Raw genomic sequence first — 21,333 nt, forward strand, 5'->3', positions numbered from 1 at the left:
TCAACAAAATATTAGCAAATCACATCCAACAATATATCAAAAAGATTATACACCATGACCAAGTGGGATTCATCCCAGGGATGCAAGGATGGTTCAACATTCGCAAAACAGTAAATGTAATTCATCACATAAACAAAAGCAAAGACAAAAACCACATGATCATATCAATAGATGCAGAAAAAGCTTTCGATAAGGTACAACACCCATTTATGATAAAAACACTCAGCAAAATGGGAATACAGGGAACATTCCTCAATATAATAAAGGCCATTTATGAGAGACCTACAGCCAATATCATATTCAATGGACAAAAACTAAAAGCTTTTCCACTAAGATCAGGAACAAGACAAGGATGTCCATTTTCACCACTTCTATTCAATATAGTATTAGAAGTTTTGGCCACAGCGATCAGGCAGGAAAAGGAAATAAAAGGCATCCAAATAGGAAAGGAGGAAACAAAATTGTCACTGTTTGCAGATGACATGATAGTGTACATGGAAAATCCTATAGACTCTACCCAAAAACTGTTCAAACAAATTAATGAATTTGGCAAAACAGCAGGATACAAAGTCAATATCCAGAAATCAAAGGCATTTTTGTATACAAACAATGAATCGGCAGAAGCAGAAATCAAGGAAAAAATCCCATTCGATATAGCAAAAAGAAAAATAAAATATCTGGGAATAAACCTAACCAAAGATTTTACGTAAAAGACCTGTATGCAGAAAACTACACAGCACTGAAGAAAGAAATCAGGGAAGACACAAACAAATGGAAACATATACCGTGTTCATGGATTGGAAGAATTAACATCATCAAAATGTCCATACTACCCAAAGCAATATACAGATTCAATGCAATACCTACTAAAGTACCAATGGCGTATTTCACAGACATAGAACAAACACTTCAAAAATTTATATGGAGCCATAAACGAGCCTGAATAGCAGCTGCTCTTTTGAGAAAGAAGAACAAAGTAGGAGGGATCACAATACCTGTTATCAAACTGTATTACAAAGCCACTGTAATCAAAACAGCCTGGTACTGGCATAAAAACAGGCACATAGACCAATGGAACAGAACAGAGAGCCCAGAAACCAACCCAACCCTCTACAGTCAATTAATATTCGACAAAGTGGGCGGTAACATAAAATGGAGTAAAGATAGCCTCTTCAGCAAATGGTGTTGGGAGAACTGGACAGCTACGTGCAAAAAAATGAAACTTGAGCACCAACTTACACCATACAGCAAAATAAATTCAAGGTGGATAAAAGACTTAAATATAAGCCATGACACCATTAAAGTCCTAGAGGAGAACATTGGCAAGAAAATCTCAGATATTCCACGCAGCAACATTTTTACGGATATGTCCCCTAGAGCAAGGAATATAAAGGAAAGAATAAACAAATGGGATCTCATTAAAATAAAAAGCTTCTGCATGGCTAAAGAAAACAGTATTAAATTAAAAAGACAACCAACTTTATGGGAAAACATATTTGCCAATGATACCTCAGACAAAGGTTTAATCTCCAAAATATACAAAGAACTTACACGACTCCACTCTAGGAAGACATCTAACCCAATTAAAAAATGGGAAAAGGACATGAACAGACACTTCTCTAAAGAGGACATACAGAATATCCAGAGACACATGAAGAGATGCTCAATATCGTTAGCTATCAGAGAGATGCAAATTAAAACCACAATGAGATACCACTTTACACCAATCAGGATGGCTATAATAGACAAAGCAACAAACAACAAATGTTGGAGAGGTTGTGGGGAAAAGGGGACCTTAGTTCACTGTTGGTGGGATTGCAGACTGGTACAACCATTATGGAAAACAGTATGGAATTTTCTCAGAAAAATAAAAATTGACCTGCCTTTTGACCCAGCAATTCCACTGCTAGGATTATATCCCAAGAATCCTAAAACATCAATTTCAAAGAACCTATGCACCACAATGTTCATAGCAGCACAATTTACAATAGCCAAGAGTTGGAAGCAACCTAGGTGCCCATTAGTAAATGAATGGATCAAAAAATTGTGGTACATATACACCATGGAATTCTATGCAGCAGAGAGAAAGAAGGAGCTACTACCTTTTGCAACAACATGGATGGGACTGGAAAGCATTATGCTGAGTGAAATAGGCCAGGCATTGAAGGACAAATACCATATGATCTCACCTTTGACAGGAAGCTAAAGAATAAAACAAACAAGCAAACAGAATAAAAACAAAGACGCTGAAATAGAGAACAAGTGGGCAGCGACCAGAGGGGAGAGGGAAGGGAACTTAAGGGGAAAATGGGGGAGGGATTTGAGGAACAAGTATGAAAGACACAGAGATGAGGACTGGGGGGGGGGGAATGGGAGAGTGGGGGGAGACCGGGCGGGGGGGTGGGGTGGGATGGGAGAAATAAAGAAAAATGTACTTGAAAAGTAACTAAATAAAATTTAATATTTAAAAAAAAAATAGCCCTGCTGTGTGGCTCAGTGGATTGAGCACTAGCCTCCAAACTAACAGGTCACTGGTTCAATTCCCAGTCAGGACATATCCTGGGTTGTGGACCAGGTCCCCAGGTGGTGTGTGAGAGGCAACAGATAGACATTTCTCTCCCTCTCTTTGTCCCTTCCTTCCCCTCTCTCTAAAAGTAAATAAAGTCTTAAAAGTAAATAAATAAAAATAATGTAAATTCAGCCCTTTCTTCATTTCTTTCTTGTTTTCTGTTCTCAACCCTGAAGCCCCAAGACCTGAGGCCTCCAATAGCATTCCAGAACAACCATGCTCTCAACCAGTATTTTTCCTTCATCTTCACCTTTCCAAATGCGTAGTGCATTTGTGCCTCTTTCCCACTTACTGTTACAGCTAAAACCTTCCTGTTATAGATTAATGCTGATTATGTATCAGAAAAGGATTTCAAACCAAAGATTGAATTGTGGGATAAGGGGATGGAAGAGGAACTTTGTGAGTGTACCTTTAAATCAGTTTCTCAAACAGTAGCAGGCATCAGGATTTCCTCTCGGACTGGTTTACAACACGATTCTGGGCTCCTCCCCAGAGTTTCTAATCTAGCAGGTCTGAGTTGGGGCCTGAAGAGTCTACATTTCTAACAAGCTCCCCAGTGATGCTGATGTGGCTGCTGATCAGACCACACCGAAAAACCATTACTTTAAGTCAAATAACCCAAGTGTCTGCTTCATTTGACTTGGCATCCAAATGCCAGCGTGAACAACACTCTGACATATTCTATCCAAACCTCTTGCTCCAAATTCAGGGATTTATTCTTCATTCATTGTGAGAGTCATAAGCTGCTATTGGGAGATAAATATACAATTTAGAATAACATGCCTATTTGTTGTCTGCTTTCCAGTCTCTGGGAATTTCTTTAAAATCTCTGAGCCTCGCTTTTGTATTATAAAAAGTAGAACAATAAACCTAGTCTTTCAAATTAATTGTGGGGCTGAAAACACATGTGAAGATGTCTGGTAAATGATTCAGTGCTTTACAAATAGTATCAATGTTCTACAGTAAGTCAACTGTAGCTATCGAAAATGAAAAGGTAGCTATCGAAAAAGAAAAGATGTTGGGCCACATCATTTTCAGAAAAGTACAGCTACCTGTGTTTCCTGGGTCACCAACAAAGCTAGTTTCCTCAAAACACTTGTCATAGGTTGAGAGAGAGAGAAAGAGAGAGAAGGAGGGAGGGAGGGAAGGAAGGAAGGGAGGGTGGGAAGGAGGGAGGGAGGGAGGGAGGGAGGGAGGGAGGGAGGGAGGAAGGGAGGAAGGGAGGAAGGGAGGAAGGGAGGGAGGGAGGGAGGGAGGGAGGGAGGGAGGAAGGGAGGAAGGGAGGAAGGGAGGAAGGAAGGAGAGAGAAACGCTGTACTAATCTTTGACATAACTGTTATTTATGCCCTGGAGAGCCACAAACACAGTGCAGACCTGTGTAGAACAAAGGGGAATTTTCTGGCATCCTATATATTTCGAGTGCAATCCTAGTACTGTTACAGAAAACAACTCAGCTGCTTTCAGGTGTACGGAGTGGAAGTTTATTTTCACACGCGTGAACCCAAAGGAGTCAGTCTCCAAATTCTGGGCCCCAATCAGTGGGGAGTAATGGCTTATATACGGTGAAGGGGGCAGTCTGTCACTCGGACCCTTACTTCTGGCTCGAAAGCAGGAAGCAGCTTACAGAAGCAAGAAAGTGGAACTGCTGATGGGAATTAATACGAATTTCTTTGTTCTTACTCCTCAGTTACTTAGTTACTTGCTCTCCCTGATCCTGTTGACTCACCAGCTAGCTCCCCTCCTGGGCAGGCTATCAGCCATTACATTGATCTTATTGATTCACCAGCTAGCTCCTCTCCTGGGCAGGCCACTACAGTACCTGTTGTGGAAAATCTGTAACACCACCACCTGTGAAATTTTTCTTAACACCAACACATTCAGAAAGTACCACAATAGAGCTACATGAACATAATTCAATACCTATATCCCACTGCATTATTTTGCCCCTCATCTTTCACTTGGCACTTATTAAGGAAAAACCTACCTCCTGTGATTACAACACACACCACACACACTGCTATGAATTCCATTTGTTATATCCAAATCTTGGTTAAAACCTCAATATCTGCAGCCCTGGAAAATATGCAGCTCTCAAAGAATATCATCCCAGATCCAGAGAAAACTGGGAGAAGCCATTATACTGTCCCCCTAACATTCTCACATCCAGAGCTAAGGCAGGAACAGACCTGTCTCTGCAGGGGGCAATTCTAACCCCTTGGAGTCATTCCTTGCTGGCAGGAGCCTGTGGAGAAAGCATAACAGGTGCACAGCACAGGCTGGTCTCTTCTGAGCTGTGAGGTAACTTAACACTCAGCGTTTCTCTTTCCCCAACATAAGAGCAAGTGAACACTCAGGTGCTGAACAAAGGAACACAATTCCATAAAAGGCTGAAAAGAAATGAGGTAGAGTAGTAAATCCAAGTCATTTGATGCCACAGGCCCACCCACCTGTTGACACCAAATGAGATTATACAACTCAACACACATAGGGAAAGCTCAGAAAATAAGGAAGGGGAGAGTTACAATTTTATTTCTAGTATTCTTCCCAGTGCTCCATACCTCACCCTCTGGATTCCCTTGCTACAGTGCCAACAGTGTCATCTCTCATCACAGTGGGCAACCCTAAGCCTCTGGGGCCAATAGCAGGTGTGCAAGCCTGCAGTCACCTAGATAGCTCTGTGAGCCCTATCTCTTCTGGCTTTTTTTTCCCCAACAGCACCTGTTTATTGGATAATTGCAGGTTCCTTCCTAATAGATACAGCTTTGTTGCCTTATTAAAGGATTTGTACATTCCAGCTAGAAAAGGGGCGGGGAAGCAATGCAAAATGAAGACACAAACATACTGGAAGGAAATGTACTTATAAACCGTTTACTTTTTTGATTAAAGAAAAAACTTCATAAACAATATCCCACTCATAAGTAAAAATGGGATAAAAATTTGCTTAAAAAGGTTTGATTGCTATTAATCTGCATTTACATGTATCTTCTAATCTCATCTGTAAAGTTTATTTGGGTTCTGCTACTGTCTACCAATAGAAGCTCTGAGAGTAAACACAAGTATCAGGAAGGAAAACATATTTACAAGAGAAAGTTCCAGAATATGGCTTCAGGAGACAGCAGTGGCCCATCAGTAGAAGCAGACCGTGTGCAGGAAGGTCTGGCCACTATTCTCCTCGAACTCCAGCAGCACTTCCCCAAGCTCCTTGTTGACATCATCCAAGAGCTGAAAGCACTGGCAGAACTCAGAAAACAGGAACGCCCCCAGGCTGGCCTCTTCAAAGTTATCTCTGATGTTCAGGTTAACCACATGCACCAGCTGGAATGTAACACACTTTCTGGAATTCAGTTCTTCCACCACCTGGTCGTAAACTTGCTCTTCACAGGTGAGGATCAGGTCGAATACATCTTTGCAGTTCTGGAACCTTTCAGGCCTCGGCTTGATCTCCTTATTTCTCTCCAACATACGCAATATGCCTTTCTTTGTATAGAGTTCCTTGTCTTTCCTAACAAGATCTCTGTACATTTCATCATAAGTGGTATTGAAATCATAAACATTGGGCTGGTCGGCTGTTGGTCCTGGAAGCCTCACATGAGTCCCTGTTCCAAAGGACCGGACAGAGAATCCCTTCCTCTTGAGGAGATGGTGGGCTTCCATGCTCCGATTTTGGTTGCTGGAGCACACTACTGCCACCCGCAGCGAGGCTGAAGCCATGGCGATGGTCCCTGCCAAGTCAGCACTCTTCGGCTCCCAGTTCCCAGCTCCCACTCCAGCTCCCACTCCCAGCTTCTGGCTCTGACTCCCAAGTCCCGACTCCCGACTCTACTCCCATCTCCGACTCCCAACTCACGGCTCTGGTTTCTGACTCCCGGCTCCGAAACACCCGTTTCCAGCTCCAACTCCTGGCTCTGACTCCCGACTCCAGGCTCTGGCTCCCAGCTCCGGCTCCAGGCTGCGACTCTCGGCTCCCGCCGCCAGCTGTGACTACAGGCCTCCTGCCTCCTGCCTCCGGCTGCGGCTTCCCGCCACTGGATGCAACTCCCAGCCTCCCACCTCCGCATGCAACTCCCAGCCTCCCACCTCCGGATGCGACTCCCAGCCTCGCGACTCCCAGCCTCCCATCTCCGGCTGTGACTCCCAGCCTCCCGCCTCCTGCTCCAACTCCCGACACCGACTATGGGCTCCGGCTCCTGGCTCCGGTCTCCTGACTCCTCTCTCCCGGCTCCGACTCCCGGCTCCTGGACGTACACTCAACACATTGCTTCCACACCAGCAAGATGGCAGCAGTAGATCCCTAAACGTAGGACGTACAAGTGGCGCCCTGGGTTGTTCGTCGTGGGGACGCACCGCAAGTCCATGCGCAGTGTATGGCCATGCGCAGTGTATGGCCATGGGCAGTGTAGGCCGTGCGCAGTGTATGGCCGTGCGCAGTGTAAGTTGCGCCCCAGCCACCAACCCAAAGTAGGCCTACCTCACAGGTCCATGATGCGCATGCACGCCGCCACTCTGGGCAAGAGGCCAAGGCCTGTATTCCTCCCACAGATGCCCAATGCCACCCTGGCTTTTCTTCATTGACTCTTTCTTTTCCCTGCTGAAGTTCTCATGCATTTTAGAGTTTTCTTCTCCAGTCCTGTCACTGCCACCCAGCTTACTGTTTGCAAATTCATTTGTGCATTCCTTCTGGTTACAACAAGCCATTAAAATGGAGGAGCAAGAGTAAGAGACATGAGGTCTTTATACCTTGAGTTCATTCATTAAGTTGATCATACAAAAAAAAAATGGAATAAGCATCACTAAAAGAGGCACTTAGAAAACAGTTGAGAAGCCACTGAAGAAGTGGAACTTATGCACATCTCGTTTCAGATCTTGAAACTCATGTTAACTTTCTGATCTGTTCCTAAATGCATCTCAAAGCCATCCACCAACATCCTGAATAAACGATTACTGCATGAACATGCATGGACTTGACTTTTTCCTCCTCATCACAGTAAGTAGACCACCTGCATCCTTCACCTTGAAAGGAGCCAATCAGTTTCAAAAACTAGCCTCCTCCATTTTCATGGTGAGGCTTACTGATCCTTGCAGACCTAGCCAAGTCCTTCATTCACAGGGAGGACCAAAATGAGAACAGCCAGTTTGGTGATGACCTTTATAAACCCTGCCTTTTTTTTGTCCCCTTTGGAGCACAGTTTAGCTTGCTCCCTGAATCTGTGCCCTTTCTTTGCTCAAATAAATATTTTTATTCTTTATTGCAGCCTAAAACATTGTTTATATTATTTGGTTAAAAAAGTCAACAAATCATGTGTGTTTACTATGTAAATGCCACTCTTCTAGGTGCTGGCCACACATCACTGAACAAAAGGGGAAAAATACAATCCTCCCCCCAAACAAACTCCTGTCCTCTCGGAGTTTATAGTCTAATGTATTTATAATCTGGAATTCAACCCCATTTTCAAATCCTTTCTTGACTCCAAAGTATAAGAGTGAAATGTGTTTATTTTCAAGAGGAATAAATTGTAATTGAACCAATATTTCTCAAGTGCCTTCCAAAGATCGCCTCCATCAGAATCCCTTTAACATACTAGTCAACACAAAGATAAATGGGCTGGCTCCACAGCAGGCCCACTCAAACTCCATGAGTGTGGGTGCAGGGACATTAACATTCTTAACATGAATATTTCCCAACCTTTGAGATTTGTCAAACTAAATAGATTAAGCTCAAATACTGGAGAATTAGGTTCTTTTGTGCAAATGAATGTTTGAAATCTGCTGCTCAAACACAGAGATAACCTCAAACAGTGTGGAGTTTCAGACACTAGCTATAGCCATATTTCCTAAACTTCCCAGTAAAATTACCCAGGGGCCCTTGTTATTATTGGAGCTTCTTAGGTCCATTTCACAAAGATTCTGATCCAGTAGGTTTTGGGTGGGATCACAGATGATTTCTTGTTTAAGAAATACAGAACTTTAGAATAGAAGTAAAAATAGGGGATGGAGGAAATATCCCATGCTCAGGGAAAACTATCCAGGAGTGCTATATTGGTCATTTTTATCTCCTCCTCATATTAGTGACTTTTTTCCTAACATAGATTTGCTCCACTTGCCTCTCCATTTGCTTTCTTTGCTGGGTAGGTATTTCAGGCTTAGTTATGTGAGCTCTGGGTACAAAGGAACATGTTTTCATTACAAGATTCATCATTAGATCTTCAAAGGAAAGGGACTAATCTTGTTAATCCAGTGCTCATCCAGAGCTTCCACTCGGTAGGTACTCAGTAAAGATTTACTCAGCACTAGCCTGGTTAATAGTATTCTAAAGAATTAGAGGGTGTTTGGATCTAATTTAGACCACATCTTGCAATTCTCCACTGGCCCAAAGGTCAACTTTTCATCCTTCAGTGAATGAGGCACTAAGTGTCGGTTCCTTTGCAGAATACTCTATAACACCTATTGATTCCTCCAAATGTCTCCTCTGCTCCTCTAACCTGACAGACAAGACATTAGATCAAAGTAGGCTGACAAGGAGATCAGAGTTGCACTTGAAAGAAATGACAACTTTTCATTTTTCTGGCTGTTGAAATTAAGCTAGTTATGGCACCATTGCTTTAGCATTTTAGTATTAAAAGTATAGTTGCAATAAAATGAATTTATTTAACTTTTTTGATATTTAAAAATGTCAATAACTATATCCCTTTCCTCTTTATCAGTAGAGCAAACTGAGCTTGGCATTATATATCTGATAAGAATTGGGAGAAAAGATAAAGGATTAAAGACTGAAACTTGTCAAGCAACTTTAAAGGGAGGAAACACAAAAGCAATGTATCTTGAAGATATCCTTTATGAAAACATCTCATGACTTTTCTGTACAGAAACCATAGCTGAGCAGAGTGAGAGAAGAGAGAGCTCAAATAATAAGATAGTAAAGTTTGGCAGTTGGAGATAGCAGTAAGAGAATAGGCTTTAGAGGTAGTCAGAGCCATGACAGAACACAGGTTGTCACATGGAATGACTATGTGATCTTGGGCAAGTCACCAACACCTCAAACATTAACAAAATGTCCCCCATCTTTTTAGCAAACATTTGTGAAGATAAATAGCAATTCATTTTTCTTCCCTTTTAACTGAAGTCATATTCGATGAAAATTTGCAAAATGAATAATACAGACCAGGTATCATGAGTTCTAAAACCTGTCCACTGGCACAGAGAATACAGTTAATGTCAGTCATTAACAATGATTTGAGCTAGAAAAGTAAATGAATTATTATACCGTTGAAACTCATTAAGCTATTGACACTATCATATATTAAAACAAAAAAAACCAGAACAAGCAAAAAGAAAAATATCAGTCTAATACACAAGAGATTTCTAAGTAGGTTCTATGACATTGCATTTGGAATTTGAATTTAATTGGCATTCATCTCATGATTATGCCTCTTGGAAAATGGGGTTGACATTTCAATAATTTTGAATAGCCTTGAAATATGATTTCTTATAGACTCTGAGAAATTCATTAATCACTATTTGAAAGGACCCTGTGCCTTTGAGGATTTCCCTACCCTTTTCACACACACAAAAAAGTCATTGATATGTCCAAGGGTACAATATATTTAGATGTAGAATTGACATAAACAAAGACAAAATAACATTGGTAAATCTCAGCTTATGCCCCAAAATTCAACTTAATAGTTTGATTTATGCTGGTAGGTGGGGACAGTTAACAAAGGAGTGTCTCAGAAATACACAGGAAATCTGTGTCAGTCCAATAATCTCTTTCTGGATAAATTATATGACAAAAAAATCAAAATATTCTACCCAATTTTCTTCTTTTCTATTTTATCCAACATATTAGGAATATTAAGCACAAAGAAGAGTGAATGTTTTACAGAAAACAATTCAGCCACTTTCGGGTGTAAAGAGTGGAACTTTATTTACTCTCATGGACCCAGAGGAGACAGTCTCCAAATTCTGGGCCCCAAGCTTGGGCAGAGGCTTGCTTATATAGTGTGGCATGAGGAAGCAATTTTGCTAAGCCTACATGGCAGAAGTGGGTTTACAGAAGCAAGAAAGTGGAACTGCTAATAAGAGTTAATACAAAATTCTTTTGTTCTTACTTCCTGGTTACTTAGTTACTTGTTCTTCCTGATCTTATTGACTCAGCTGTGAGCCCCCTGGGCAGGCCACTACAAATGCTTATGCAAAGATAAATACTTTCAAATGAGTTGGGACACGACACAGGGTTCAAAGAATTCACATAAATTCAGAGTTCATAACTTGGACTTGAATGGATGCTTAGCCCTAGCCTCTCTTTTGTTACTGTGATATGTACTCCATTTTCACATATAAAATGGATTATAAACAAGATTAATTGATTTATTTAAAATAACATTTATCTTTTGCAAAAAAACCATTGTTATTCATAAGACTATATATATAAAGATGAAATCAAGGTATGCATCTACCAAAGTAAGCATATTCTGGTCACCAATTCTAATGTGAGGGGATATGGGAGATTTCCCCATACCAACATGCAATTCTCCGGACAGCAGCTGGGTGTCTTACAGTTCAACTGAATTCTGACACTATCGACCTAGAGATAGTGTCACATCCCACAGGTTAAGAGTTCAGTTCTAGAAGACTACCCCCCTCCTCCACTTCAGATACTGATACAGGGTGCAGCCAAGGGGGGGGCAAAAAAAAGATTTGGAATGGTGTCCAGAATCCAAAGTGTATAGAAATATTGGAGAGACATATGAGATGTCCTCACCTCCCCCCAGGGGGAAAAGACAAATAGAACCAGGGCCATCGAGAGCTGTTTTGCATAACAACAGTTTTTCAGCTAACCTCTGGAATTATTATTTAACATATCTATAACCTTTAACTGGTTTCACAGATATGTTGAATAGCTGTGGCCAAGTTTTGAGCCAGGGAGACGGGAGTGGCTGGGACTCAAGATGTAACTAGGGGCTATGCCCCTGAGTGAGGGTGCCTGCGTGAGAGCTGGGAAAAGATGGGCTCCAGGATATGAGGGGATAACTGCCCAGGTGAGGAGAGGGCCACGCAGTTTGGGGCAGAATGGAGACATGGCAGCCATTGAAGGGAGAGCCACGCGGTTTTCAGCAGAGTGAAAGAGTACCACTCGACTTTGCCAGAATGGAGATTCCTGCAGCCAGGTGAAAAAGAAAGCCACATGCTTTTGGTGGAGTGAGAACCCCTGCAGCTTTGGTAGAAGAGGCCCACGCGGCCCTGGGGTGCCCCTTTGGCCGCATGGCCTGGAAAGCAAGAGAGACTTTGACTGGAACTTGGTACAAAAAACTCTTGCCAGTGGACCATGAGAGAGTGCCACATAACTTTGGATTAACTCGAGAGCCTGCACAGTGACACAGTTGACGGTGCCAGCGGCCTGAAACACAGACGTGTGCTCTTTTCCTGATTTACCGTACCCAGAGTTGGGACAGTGGGAGAAGGGAGCATTGTGTGGGTGTAGATGTATACCCTAAAGGACTTTAATATTTTAGTGGTGGCATTAGGCCTGAATAGCATTAAATAAACATTTTGTTTCCTTTTCACGAATCTCTGGCATTGAGAGATGTCTTTCCAATTGGTGGCGGACAGAAGAGCCCAGTAGATTTTAGTATTCTGTCCTTGGAAGGGGCCTCTGTTCTATAGCAATATTTGGCATCCCTAGGTGGGCCAGATACTGCCCCCTCTCCCGGACATCTTGTTCAGTAACAATACCAGTAGCAAGTCCAGGTTGTCACCTGTACTACTGAGCAAACTGCTATAGATCTGAGGTTCTAACAACACCCTACTTGAGTTCAATTAATTTTGTTAGAGCAGATCACAAAACTCAGAGAAACATTTCACTTAATAGATCACTGGTTTATTATAAAAGGATATGACTCATATAACTCAGGAACAACCAGATGGAAGAGATGCACGGGGCAAGGTATGGGGAAAGGACTCAAAGCTTTCATGCCCTCTCTGGGTGTGACACTCTCACAGGTCTATGCATGGTCAGCAACTCAGTAGCTCTTTTAAGCCTGCCCTTTTGGTTTGTTCTGGTGGCTTCATTAAATAGGCATAATGATTAAATCATTACCCATTGGTGATTGATTCAAATTCCAATTCCCCCATCCCTACCCCAGGAGTTAAATACAGAGACTGAAAGTTCTAAAGCTCTAATGCAAAATTGGTTCTTCAGGCAACTAGCCCCCATCCTTAGGTGCTTAACAAAAGTTACTTCATTGACATAACAAAAGACACTTTTGCTGTTCTTAGAAAATTACAAAGGAAATTACAAAGATTTTAGGAGCTCTGTGTCATAAATCAGGACAAAGATCAAATATATATTTCTTATTATAAATCAAATCATATACACCTCTACCACTTTATAGATTTATCTAAATATCTTTTTATATATCTATACCGGTACATGCTCTCTTGCTTTGCTTATTCTCTCTTGTTCTTACAAATGTTACAAAAAGAGAGAGTTAAAAGGCCTCAAAAGAAATAACTTGTGTTAAGTCTCACCAAGACTTAATACCTAACCTCCTTGCAGCTTCAGCTTTTCCTGGGAATGTGATCTTTAAATGATTAGTCAATGCCCAATTTCCTTTCAGCACTAGGGGATGATCCTAGACTCCTTTGGGCCCTCTTTTTTAAAATATTTTTTTATTGATTATGCTGTTACAGTTGTTCTATACCCCCCTTCATTCCCCTCCACCCTACCCCCCCATCCCCACCATTACCCCCCCTTTAGTTTATGACCATGTGTCTCTCTGTAACACATGAAATTTCTTTCTGTTGCCAGATGGGATGCAGCCTAATTCACGAATCATTAAATAAAATTCAGTTCTATCTTTAAATTTACTCATTTGAATTTTTGTTATTTCACAAAAATATCCTGTTAGCAAAAGAATAAGCAAGCATTTTCACTCCAAAAATGTCAACTTTATTTTCCTTCTACCATCCAAAGCAAATATCAGTATTGCCTTTGACAGACCCAGGAAGATCTAGCAGGAATGGAAAATCACCAGGTGGGGAAACTATACCATGGGAAACTATAGCCTGGGAAACTGCCTGCTGACCTTACCCAGGACAAATAGATGCCCACCTAAGATTGGGGTCTGGGGTCAGCCTATCCAGCATAACAGGATGCAGCTTTAATTTGAGCCTTACAAGATGTATTAAGAACAATGGTCAACAGAAATGGCACAGCACCCAGCTCTAGCCAATCAGACTCTTGACACCCCAACCAGTTACCCTTCGTGGGGTTTTGCACTTAAAAACCCTGCCCTAAGAACAACTGAGTAAGTCTTAAACTCCCTTGGTTGTCTGCACTCTCCCTCTTATTCCCGCTAATAAACCCCACTCTGTAGCTCTCTGCATCTGGTTTCTTGAGCACCTGTGGCCTAATACCCTCTTCTAACTAAGTAGAAAAGGAAACCATGTAACTTTTTATGATCATGTTTGCTTGATAATTGATTTTATCTTTTTCTAGAAGATATTCTCTTTGTTTCTGAAATTCCGATTTCTTTTCTGTCCTCTTTTTAGTCATTGAATTAATATTATTAAATTTGTAGGATTCAAATAGATAAAAGGACATAAAATGTAGTTCTGTGTTATGTATTTATCATTTTCCTTCTGCTGGATCTTTGCTTGTTTGCTTTCTTCAAATATATAAAACATATTATTTTAGATTTCTATTGAACCTCAACCAAACACATCCATAAACATGTATATTATCTTTAAATTTTATAAGAGTAATACTATTATTTTTTGGTCACAGAAAGATTTTAGAAATCAGGCTTACTTATTCATTGAGTACTTATTCTCATCCATATTCTCTCTCTGACTTATAATTATGAAAACTGAAAATAAAGATGGCAGAATTAGCTACATTAAAATAATTCTCTTTGTCTTAAGGACTGTTTTAGGCTGATTATTATTTTTTTTGAAGCAGCAGGGATAAGACTGAATAGAAGTTATCCTTTTGTAAGGGACATTTACACTCCTAAAAGAAATAATCCATTTGTAAAGGTGTCTCCCTCTTCAGTACCTAGAATTAAAGAGTGATTAAATCTCTAAAAACCTTTATCCATAGAGAGGCAATGACTTAAATCTGCATAACAACTTTACCCTTATTTACCGTGCCTTTCCTGGAAACATTTCATTACTGGCTCCCCCTGCCTGCCCACAATATCTTCCTTTGTCTCTAGCTGGAGATGGTATTTAAGTAGATGGTTTAGGCCATGTGGAGAGTTACGTAGATTTTCCTGGGTCTCTTCCAAGTACACAGGGGTTATATATGTTAGTAAATTTCTGTTTGTTTTTCTCCTGTTAATCTGTCTTTATTATAGGAAGGTCTGAGCCAAGAACCTAGAAGAGTAGAGGGAAGACAATTTTTTCTCTGTCACAAAAATTACACAGTAACATTTTGAATCAGGATGTATATCAGTCTAGCAAAGCAAACCAAACCAGAAGCAAACCAAAGACCATGATATGTCTGTGTTGTGCTCTATCATAATTCTGGAAGCAAAATATTCAAGCAGATTCCTTAAAAGACATTTAACATAAAACTCTTTCATATGCCTCTTAATTTTGTCTACATATGTCGATAGTCCCTTTATTAAAGTTCTTGAGGGTCCCATGGATGAAAAAATGGTACTGTAATAAATCTAATTAAAACAGGGTGATTTGATCATAAAGAACAAACTGTACAGGTCATGGTGGGTAGGCATGTCCCAAGATATAACTTCTTTAGTAAAAGGTATACCTTTGCCTTAAGTAAGTCCTGTGCATTGTTTTTGTGCACTTAGATTAACAACACCTTTGAAATGCCTTGTTTTCAGACCCTTCAGGAAACATAACCACCCTCAAGAGAGCACATAATATTGTTATCTCTCCTGTAATCCAGCATTTTCAATAAGCGTGTGGCAAGAATTTTTAACATATGCAATACCTGACGGTTTAGTCAAGAACATCGACCTCTCTTCCCTTAGACTGTCAAATAAAACAATGACATCCCTGGATATCATAGCTCAGTGGATTGAGCACGGGCCTGCGAACCAAATAACCACAGTTCAATTCCCAGTCAGGGCACATGCCTGGGTTGCAGACCAGTTCCCTGCAGGGGACGCATGAGAGACAACCATACATTGATATTTTTCTCCCTCTCTCCTTCCCTTCCCCTCTAAATATAAATAAATAAAATCTTGAAAAAAACAATGACAGCAGCCAACACAATAGCCATCCAGTGTGAGTGAATAAAAATTACACCTATTTTTTGTCAGATTGGCAAAACAAACATTTTTTTGTTATACCCCAAAATTTTAGTAATTAATTTATGTGTGTCACAAGATGACAAAAGTTGAAAATTGCCATTGTAATCCAATCCCCACCTTACTTTCTCTCACTTGCATGTAATCTTCCTCATGCTCCCTCCTTTATTCTAAATGTGCAAAAGAAGCTGCACACTGTCATTCGAGGAAGCATTTTTGTCAGTCTGTTGAATCTTGTTTCCAGGTATATCCTCTGTTTGGCTCAGATAAACTGTAATAAATATATACAAATTTTCTACAAGTTTGGACATCCTTATGTCAACTGTACTAACTGAAGGAATGAGATCCCAGACATGGAGAGTGACTGGGAACATCTACCACGTAGCCTGCCTCCCAGTTTTGCCAAGTGCTGGCTCTTTCTTTCCACCTTACCAGCAAAATAACTTTCTGGCAACTTTCATCCTCTTAAAATCAGGCAAAGCTTTCAGATTTGAAGCCAGATATGATCTAAAAGCTAAAAATAAATACTTTGAAAAACTCTCTGTGTCAGTTAGTTTGGAATTATTTTCTAAACCATAGTCCAGCTTAGCATCACTTGACCATCAGCTACTGAAGCTGAAGAAGCTGTTTACTCTTTAAAATTATATTTTTTATTTAACCTTAAAAGCTGTCCTCTTTCTATGCAGTGTCTTTGACTTTTTCATTCTCTATTTTTCTCATTTGTTAAAAGGACAAATAACCCAACAGTAGATATAAAGACAAATAGGTATTTCACAGATAAGGGAGTACATATTGTGGAAATGCTGCAAAAAAGTGCTCAGCCACTTTAGTGAGCAAGGGAATGCGAATCAATACCAGAAATGAGAAGCCATTTCACACCCCTTTTCTTGGTGAAAGTAAGAAATCTGATAATTCCAAATGTTGGAGCAGACCTGGATCATTGTGATCTTTTTAATATAGCTGGAAGAAGTATTAATTACTACAATCACTTTGGAAAACAATTGGTAGTATCTTGGAAAGATAAACACTCACATGCCCTATAACCAAGCAAATTCCTTGCTAATCATATACCCCAAAGAAACTTTTGCATATATCTACCACCACTACTAGCAGCACCACAGCATATGTACAGGAATGTTCACAGAATCTCTTATAGAGTAGTAAAATCTTGAAAACAACTACCAACAGGAGAATTGATAAATAGTAACATATGCATGACTACACATCAGCTGTATGCAATAAGAAGAATGAATGTTAGCAGTAAGATTTTGAAAAAAATAATCCTTTAGTTTCATGTCATTAGGTAATATCTCGGTATAATAACTGATTTGCTTGTCATTTCTGACAATTCTTTTTATCCAAACCACACAGTTCTTCCCCATTAGAACAAGACAAGGAGGCTGAATCATTTCTACATTTCTTGCCCCAGAGAATGGAAACATATAGCAGAATGCTGAGGAAAAGATTAAAATAGTTTTAGTGCCATCATTTGGTTTTGAATATCAAAAGCCAATTGCTAAAAGAATAGAAGAAGTACATTTTATACTTACCTGGCAGGGGAGATACTTTGATCATGTGGGTGGCTTTTCTAGGGCAAGGCTTTTCCATTGCACTCAGGATGTGCTGACCCCTGTGATTTCCCCAAATGTGGGAAACTCGACTACATAATTTGTGGTAGTGGGGGACTGTGTTCGCGTTCTCCCCTGCACCAAAACAAATCACATTTTAGGCTTAAATCATGGTTTAGAAAAAGGTTTAGAAATTTAGGTTTAGAAAAAGATGAAAATTATGCAAAACATCACCAACCACAATGAAAGCTTATACTTAAGGGTGACTACCTAAAACCATCCCTTTTAAAATGAGGAACAGAAAAACATGTCCATGATCACTATTATGTTTCAGTATTGTTTTTGCAGTTCTGGCAATTACAGAGACAAGAAAGAAGTATAAGGGTTGGGGAAAAAGCTGAATTTTCTGTACCAGATGTGATCATCTATACATTGGGATGAAGCTGCCATCGGCCTGCACGAACTCCCGGAGACACCATCCCTGCCAATCCATACGGAACATTTGGTGTGAATGAGAAATGCACTTTGTTTTCAAGCTACTGAAATTTGGGGGTTGTTTGTTGCTAACTAAACTGATACCAGTATCATCTTCAGTTTGATACATACAGCTTCATATCTAAACTGCGTAGAGGTTAACATTACCTATAATATATGCCTGACTAGTTTGTAATAGGTATTTGAAAGCAAATGGAATGCATAAAATACCAATTTCCCTAATCTGTAAACTAGACAGAGTTATTTCAGTCTGGGTAAGAGTCAGAGAAGGGTAATATTAGACAGTGTGCATCTGTTAGTGGGGATTCTGAGATTTCCCCTCTTCCTTCTCAGGGGAGAGATAGTATAGTTTTGGGGTTTTTTTTTTAAAGACTGGTTTAAAAGAGTTGGAAAATAGGACTTCTGCCAAGATGGAGGCGTAAGTGGAAACACTTTTCGTCCTCGCACAACCAAATCTAAAAACAATAAAGTTTTAACAATAATAAACATAACCAAACCACACAGAAAATCAAATATGGAGTCCAGAAACAATGGACCACTCAGCTAAACCGGTGAGAGGGGCGAAACCAGCAGCAGAGCCAGTTGGGCAATAAAGATCCGGGCAGTGCACAGGCAGCCAGGGGCGCGGATCCCAGATGCAGGCTAGCTACAGGTGGAAGCCAGGGAAGAGGCGCTGCTGGCTGTCCACAGTAGGTCGCGCATTTGCACACAGATAAACCAGTGAAGAGGCGAGCATTGAGACAGATCTCACAGGCCCCAGCGACTGGCACAGGACGGCAGACTCACACATTAGCACTTGGATAAGAAGGCGGGGGTGAGCAGTGAGGTGGACTAGGCAAGCAGAGAGGGCCACCACTGCTTCCTGTCTGACCCCGCCTCCACATACAGCATCACAAACCTGCGACCTGGGTGGCCCCGCCCCGGTAAACACCAAGGCACCTCTCCTTGTACATAATAGGCATGAACAGATCAAACCATGGCTCAACAACAACTCAGAGCCCCAGAGTGGATAAATCTAAGCAACGAATAAATAGCTAAACTTTCAGATGCACAGTTCAAAACACTGGTGATCAGGATGCTCACAGAAGTGGTTGATTTTAGCCACAAATTAGAGGAATATATGAAGGCTAAACTAATTAAAATGAAGGGAAATGCACAGGAAACCAATACTAATGGAAAGGAAACTGGGACTCAAATCAAAGGAGTGGGCCAGAAGGAGGAAAAAAATGACCAAACAGAAAAGAATGTAGAAACAAGAATTCAAAAAAAATGAGGAGGGGCTTAGGAACCTCCAGGACATCTTTAAATGCTCCAACATCCGAATTATAGGGGTACCAGAAGGGGAAGAGGAACAGCCACGAGTGGAACACTTATTTGAACAAATAATAAAGGAGAATTTCCCCAATCTGGCAAAGGAAATAGACTTCCAGGAAATCCAGGAAGCTCAGAGAGTCCCAAAGAAGTTGGACCCAAGAAGAAACACACCAAGGCACATCATAATTACAGTAGCCGAGATTAAAATGAAAGAGAGAATCCTAGAAGCAGCAAGAGATAAGGGGACAATCACCTACCAAGGAGTTCCCATCAGACTGTCAGCAGATTTCTCAAAAGAGACATTACAGGCAAGAAGGGGCTGGAAAGAAGTATTGCAAGTCATGAAAACCAAAGACCTACAACCAAGATTGCTCTATCCAGCAAAACTTTCATTTAGAATGGAAGGACAGATAAAGTGCTTCTCAAATAAGATCAAATTCAAGGAGTTCATCATCACCAAGCCCTTACTATATGAAATGTTAAAGGGACTTACCTAAGAAAAAGAAGATAAAAAAGATGAACAGTGAAAGGACAGCAAACTCACAGTTATTAACCACACCTAAAACAAAAGCAAACTAAGAGGACAGCTATATCAGGAGTGAACCATGGAAATGAAGATCACGTGCAGGGTTAGCAACAGGGGAGTGGGAGAAGGAGAAGGGGGGAGAAGGTACAGAAAATGAGTAGCACAGACAGTAGATAGAAAAAGATAGGGGAGAGGGTAAGAATAGTAGGGGAAATATAGAATCTAAAGAACTTGAGACACATGTTCATGAACTAAAGGGGGGAGAATGGTGGTGGAGGGGTGTGCAGGGTGGAGGGGAACAGAGGAGGGGAAATAGAACAAATGTAATGTCATAATCAATTTTAAAAAGTTAAAAAATAAACAAATAAAAGGAGAAAAAAAAAGACTTGGAAAATAGATAGTACACAGACGAAAAATGGCAGCTGAAAGGTCTGGACTGAGATGGCCTAGCACACTCAGAATCTTTCTCACAGGATAGCACCTGCAAGTTTCCATAGCTTTGCCTTCTCTCCCAATAAAAAGGTTCAGAAGGGCTGAGAGATGCTGATGACCTGCTAAGGACCTCACTACTGAGAGAAACAGACCACAGTGTGGGTGGATGAACTTACAGGGCCTGGACACCATGACAGCCTGTGAGTCAGGTGCCCTCAGAGGACATCTGCACAAAGCTCTGTTGACCGCCCACATTCAGGACTTTTCTAAAATGGCATTATTCCACATGAGCCTTTGAGCATGTTAGCCACCTGAAGAGGAAGGAGGGATATGCAGAAATCCTTAATCATCTGATTTGAATTTGATTTGACTAAAAACATTTTATAATGGTGATGACTGAATTAAATCTTTTACCTTTGTGCTGCACTGGGACTAAAAATGAAGGCCAAACATTTACAAAGTTAAAAGTAAGTATAATTATTTGCTGACCTGCATTTTTTGGCAAATCAAATACTCCTTCAAAGAGCTGGTTGGACATGGTTCGTAAATTGACATACTAAGAAGGAGAACTCTGGGAAATGGATTATATTTGGGGTAGGGAACAATCAGGAATACAATTTCACAACACAGTTAATTCAAGATGCCTAATAAACCCCAAAGCAGAGGAAGATGGGTATCAGCAAGAAAGGTTTGTGGTAGACATGCACATTTGGGGATTTTCATATATAGATGGGCATTTTTTTCTTTTTTTCTCCTTAATTTTTTTTTAATTTAATAATTTTTTAAAGATTTTTATTTATTTATCTTTAGAGGGAAAGGGAAGGAGAGAGGGAGAGAAACATCAATGTATGGTTGCTTCTCATGCATTTCCTGCTGGGAACTGGCCTGCAGGGAACCAGCCTGCAACCCAGGCATGTGCCCTGACTGGGAATCGAACTGCGACTGCCTGGTTCGCAGGCCCGCGCTCAATCCACTGAACTACACCAGCCAGAGCTATTTAATTATTTTTCAAGTACAGTTTTCTGCCTTTTACTCCCTTCCCACCCCACCCTTGCTCCCCACCTCCCTCCCATTTCCACCCCCCTTAGCTGTTGTCCATGTGTCCTTTATACTAGTTCCTCTAAATTCCTCCCCTTTTTCCCCTGAAATTTCCTC

The 21,333-nt window shown here is 40.8% G+C and overlaps 1 protein-coding gene and 1 non-coding gene across 2 annotated transcripts; one reads left to right on the forward strand and one right to left on the reverse strand.

Annotated features, from left to right (window-relative positions):
• Positions 1–5,695: 5,695 nt before the first annotated feature.
• On the reverse strand, positions 5,696–6,319 carry LOC119059920 (RNA polymerase II subunit A C-terminal domain phosphatase SSU72-like). Its single transcript, XM_037159755.2, has one exon. It carries the CDS (start codon positions 6,278–6,280, stop codon positions 5,696–5,698), a length of 585 nt encoding a protein of 194 aa, XP_037015650.1. The 5' UTR covers positions 6,281–6,319.
• Positions 6,320–17,385: 11,066 nt separating this feature from the next.
• LOC119059925 (U1 spliceosomal RNA) lies at positions 17,386–17,549 on the forward strand. Its single transcript, XR_005084496.2, has one exon. It is a non-coding gene; the product is annotated as a U1 spliceosomal RNA (small nuclear RNA).
• Positions 17,550–21,333: the final 3,784 nt, after the last annotated feature.

The sequence above is a fragment of the Artibeus jamaicensis genome, unplaced genomic scaffold, assembly GCF_021234435.1.
Source record: "Artibeus jamaicensis isolate MK-2021 breed Jamaican fruit bat unplaced genomic scaffold, CSHL_Jam_final scaffold_1283, whole genome shotgun sequence".
Lineage (NCBI taxonomy): Eukaryota > Metazoa > Chordata > Mammalia > Chiroptera > Phyllostomidae > Artibeus > Artibeus jamaicensis.

What these genes read in the sequence shown, in the direction of transcription:
- LOC119059920 (XM_037159755.2), bottom strand. Translation starts at nt 6,280, where the DNA reads ATGGCTTCAGCCTCGCTGCGGGTGGCAGTAGTGTGCTCCAGCAACCAA.